Consider the following 2,876-nt stretch of genomic DNA (forward strand, 5'->3'; position numbering starts at 1 on the left):
AAGGTGAGAGGCGCCCGGAAGGACGATGGATGGAGTTGACACTTGGTCCACAGGGGAGGAGGCTGGACGGATGCCTGAGCCTTGTGAGAGGGGCTGGAGAGAAGATAGTGGGGAGGCAGAGAAGGGGTACAGGATAGAACGCGCAGAGCCCTGGAGTCGCCGCGAAGGGCACGGGAACTGCACAAGTTTTGGCAGGGCAGCCGCAGGCGCCCGGGAGGAGAAGAGCTGGCGGAGGGGAGGGAGAGGCCGGCGAAAGTGGGAGCCGACCCAGGTGAGGGTGAGCAGGGGGCCTGGGAGGATGGTGGGCGAGGGCAGAACCTGCATAGAGGAGCGGGAGCAGGAGACTGGGCTGGCGGAGAAAAAACTGGGGAGGAGGGGACTGACAAGAGGATGGAGGAAGGGAGCAAGGGGTTGGGGCAAATCCAAACGTCCCCGTAGCGTCGTGGGGGTTGGTCCCAGACTCCGGCTCAAGCTAAGCTGTGTGTTGTTTGTTATTGTTATTTCGACTCCTCCCAAGGCCCCAGGCAGGAGCGGCCATGGGTGGAGGCGAGGTGCGGGAGAACGGCCGCCGGGGCCTCTGGCTCCTCTCCACATCCCAGTCTTACCACCCGTCTACCCCCGCGCCTCTCCTGGGCCCGGGCTCCTTGGCCACCAACCAACCCATTACCTTGCCCGACCCCCGGGCGTCTGGGACTCCTGACTGGCTTCTCCCCAGCAGCCAAGCTGGTCTTGGGTTTTGCTTCTGCCCTTTGAAGTCTTCATAGACCTAATTAGTCTGGGTGTAATTGGCAGAATTAGGCAAATTGTTTCTCTCTCCCTCTCTCCACCATATCCGCCTGCTCCAGACATCAGCACTAGACAGTGAAGTGGAGGGGTCGGGATCCCAGTGTTTGGAGGGGAGCATCCAGCGCCCTCTCCTGGCTCCCATAGTGCTCTATGGATCTGCTGGGCCTTTGGGACACATTCAAGTCTAGCTGCCTCCCTGGCCAGGGTCCAGAGACACAAAGCAAAGGGCCCAATAAACGCCACTGGGTTTTTATTGCAAGAGGGGAAGCAGCTTTATTGTAAGGCTTTTATATACCAACTCTTAGCCCGAGGGCTCTGGGTGTGTGTTCGGTCTGTGTGATGGACGGCAGAAGGGACAGATGGTTTTCTGGGATGCACTGGGAACGATGGATAAGGATGGGGCCACTGAAAGAGACAGAATGGGACTGAGGAGGCAGCAGAGGAAGGCAAGGGCTCTGGGGACAAGAAACAGTCATGGACAAGCCTGGGAACAGAGAATTGAGAACCTTTGGGGAGTGGAAAGGGGGAGGACAGTGGAGATGGAGTTAGGAGGATGAGGGAAAAGTGATGGGGTGAGAGGAAGAAGGGATCATGAAAGGTGAAGGAGGAGAATGAGAGGAAAAGGAGCACAGGGGGTAAGGAGGTGAGATCACTCTGAAAGGTGAGGAGGGACACTCAGACAGAGCTCACCTGAGGAGGGGGGAGATAGGGAGGGATGCCCCAGGGAATGAAGCCCAGAGCTCACATCCATGTTTGTTTCTGCCCATCCTAGGATATGAGGAAGACATGGAGACGGTGAGTTCCACTTTTCTGTTCCTTCCTTTTCACACGAGCTGCCATAGCCATCACGTTCTCACTGGGCCCACACTTTTGTTGCCATTAATAGGCAGGTTTTCTGGGGTACAGCCTCATCCCTTCTCCCTCCAGAGATGTGAATGGGGTATGCGTGGGGGCATTAGCAGCAGAGGGCTGATTTCCTGACCCTTCCCCTCATCTGTCTAGATATGAAGTCCCAACACCTAAGTCATCTAAATCAGAGGATGATCTCCCTGAAGATTATCCAGTGGTCAAAAACATGCTTCATAGACTGACAGGTAAGGAAAGAAGAAGGGAGGGAAGGGAATTGAATGACAGTCTGTGTTAGATTTTCTTCCTTTTAGCCCTAAAAAGTGATCAGGTCCTTTTTGATGTCTGCATTAGTTTCCTAGTACTGCTGTAATGAAGCACCACAAAGTAGGTGGCTTAAACAACAGACATCTATCTCAAAGTTCAGGAGGTAGAAGTCTGAAATGAAAGTGTCAGCAGTGTTGGTTCCTTCTGAGGGCCATGAGACAGAATCTGTTCCATTCCTGTCTCCTAGCCTCTGGTAGCCTCACATGTTCTTTGGGTGATAGGTCTGCACATTTTCTTTTGTATGCATTTGTCTCTGTGTCCAAATTTCCTCTTTTTATAAGTCAGCAATCTGGATTACAGCCCACCCTAATGACCTTCATTTTAACTTGACTACCTCTGTAAAGATCCTGTTTCAAAGTAAGGTCATATTCTTTGAAAGGAGGTTTGGAGGACTTCAACCTATCTTTGTGTGTGTGTGGAGTGGGGGAGGGCACAGTTCAGCCTATAACAATGTCTATCCTCGATTCCTCATATTCCAGCCATTTTCCCTCTTCCTTTTTCATACATTCAAACAACAGATCCCTGAAGGTTAGGTGCCTCTCAGAAATCTCTGCTTCCACCACCTCTCATCACTCCTCTCTGGAAGGGGACCCCAGCATCTCCTTGACCCTTCTTTCCTCACTCATTCCCAAGAAGAAGGGTGCCTCTACCCTTCTTTAAACTGCCTAGAGAAGATGGTCCACCCTCCTGGTCATCCACCATCTTGCCCAGTCCAGATTGTTTCCGGCACCCCTAATCCAGAAATCTGTCTTCAAAGCACCTCATACATATAAGACCAATGGTTCTTTCTTTCTGGTCTCTGGCTATCACCACCTGCTCTCCTCCTCTGCCCCACACCCTCTACAGAAATAGGCCTGTCCACCCACCCCCATTCCTGTGGGTGGGTGGGCTGGTTTCTCAGGATACCTTGGATTCCT

At 52.9% G+C, this 2,876-nt stretch overlaps 2 protein-coding genes across 2 annotated transcripts in view; one reads left to right on the forward strand and one right to left on the reverse strand.

Annotated features, from left to right (window-relative positions):
- Positions 1-2,876, forward strand: part of RNF39 (ring finger protein 39) — a 6,290-nt gene that overhangs the window by 918 nt on the left and 2,496 nt on the right. Inside the window, 3 exon segments of the mRNA XM_012001493.1 lie at positions 54-255; positions 518-685; positions 1,789-1,880. Of these exon segments, the coding sequence (XP_011856883.1) occupies positions 54-255; positions 518-685; positions 1,789-1,880 (462 nt within the window).
- The window catches only part of ZNRD1 (zinc ribbon domain containing 1), a 16,209-nt gene continuing 14,512 nt past the window's right edge, over positions 1,180-2,876 (reverse strand). The window contains exon 5 of the transcript XR_001008393.1: positions 1,180-1,191. The gene's annotated coding sequence lies outside the window, so the exon portion shown is untranslated. The remainder of the gene's footprint in view (positions 1,192-2,876) is intronic.

Source organism: Mandrillus leucophaeus, unplaced genomic scaffold, assembly GCF_000951045.1.
Source record: "Mandrillus leucophaeus isolate KB7577 unplaced genomic scaffold, Mleu.le_1.0 Scaffold660, whole genome shotgun sequence".
In the NCBI taxonomy this organism is placed as follows: Eukaryota; Metazoa; Chordata; class Mammalia; order Primates; family Cercopithecidae; genus Mandrillus; species Mandrillus leucophaeus.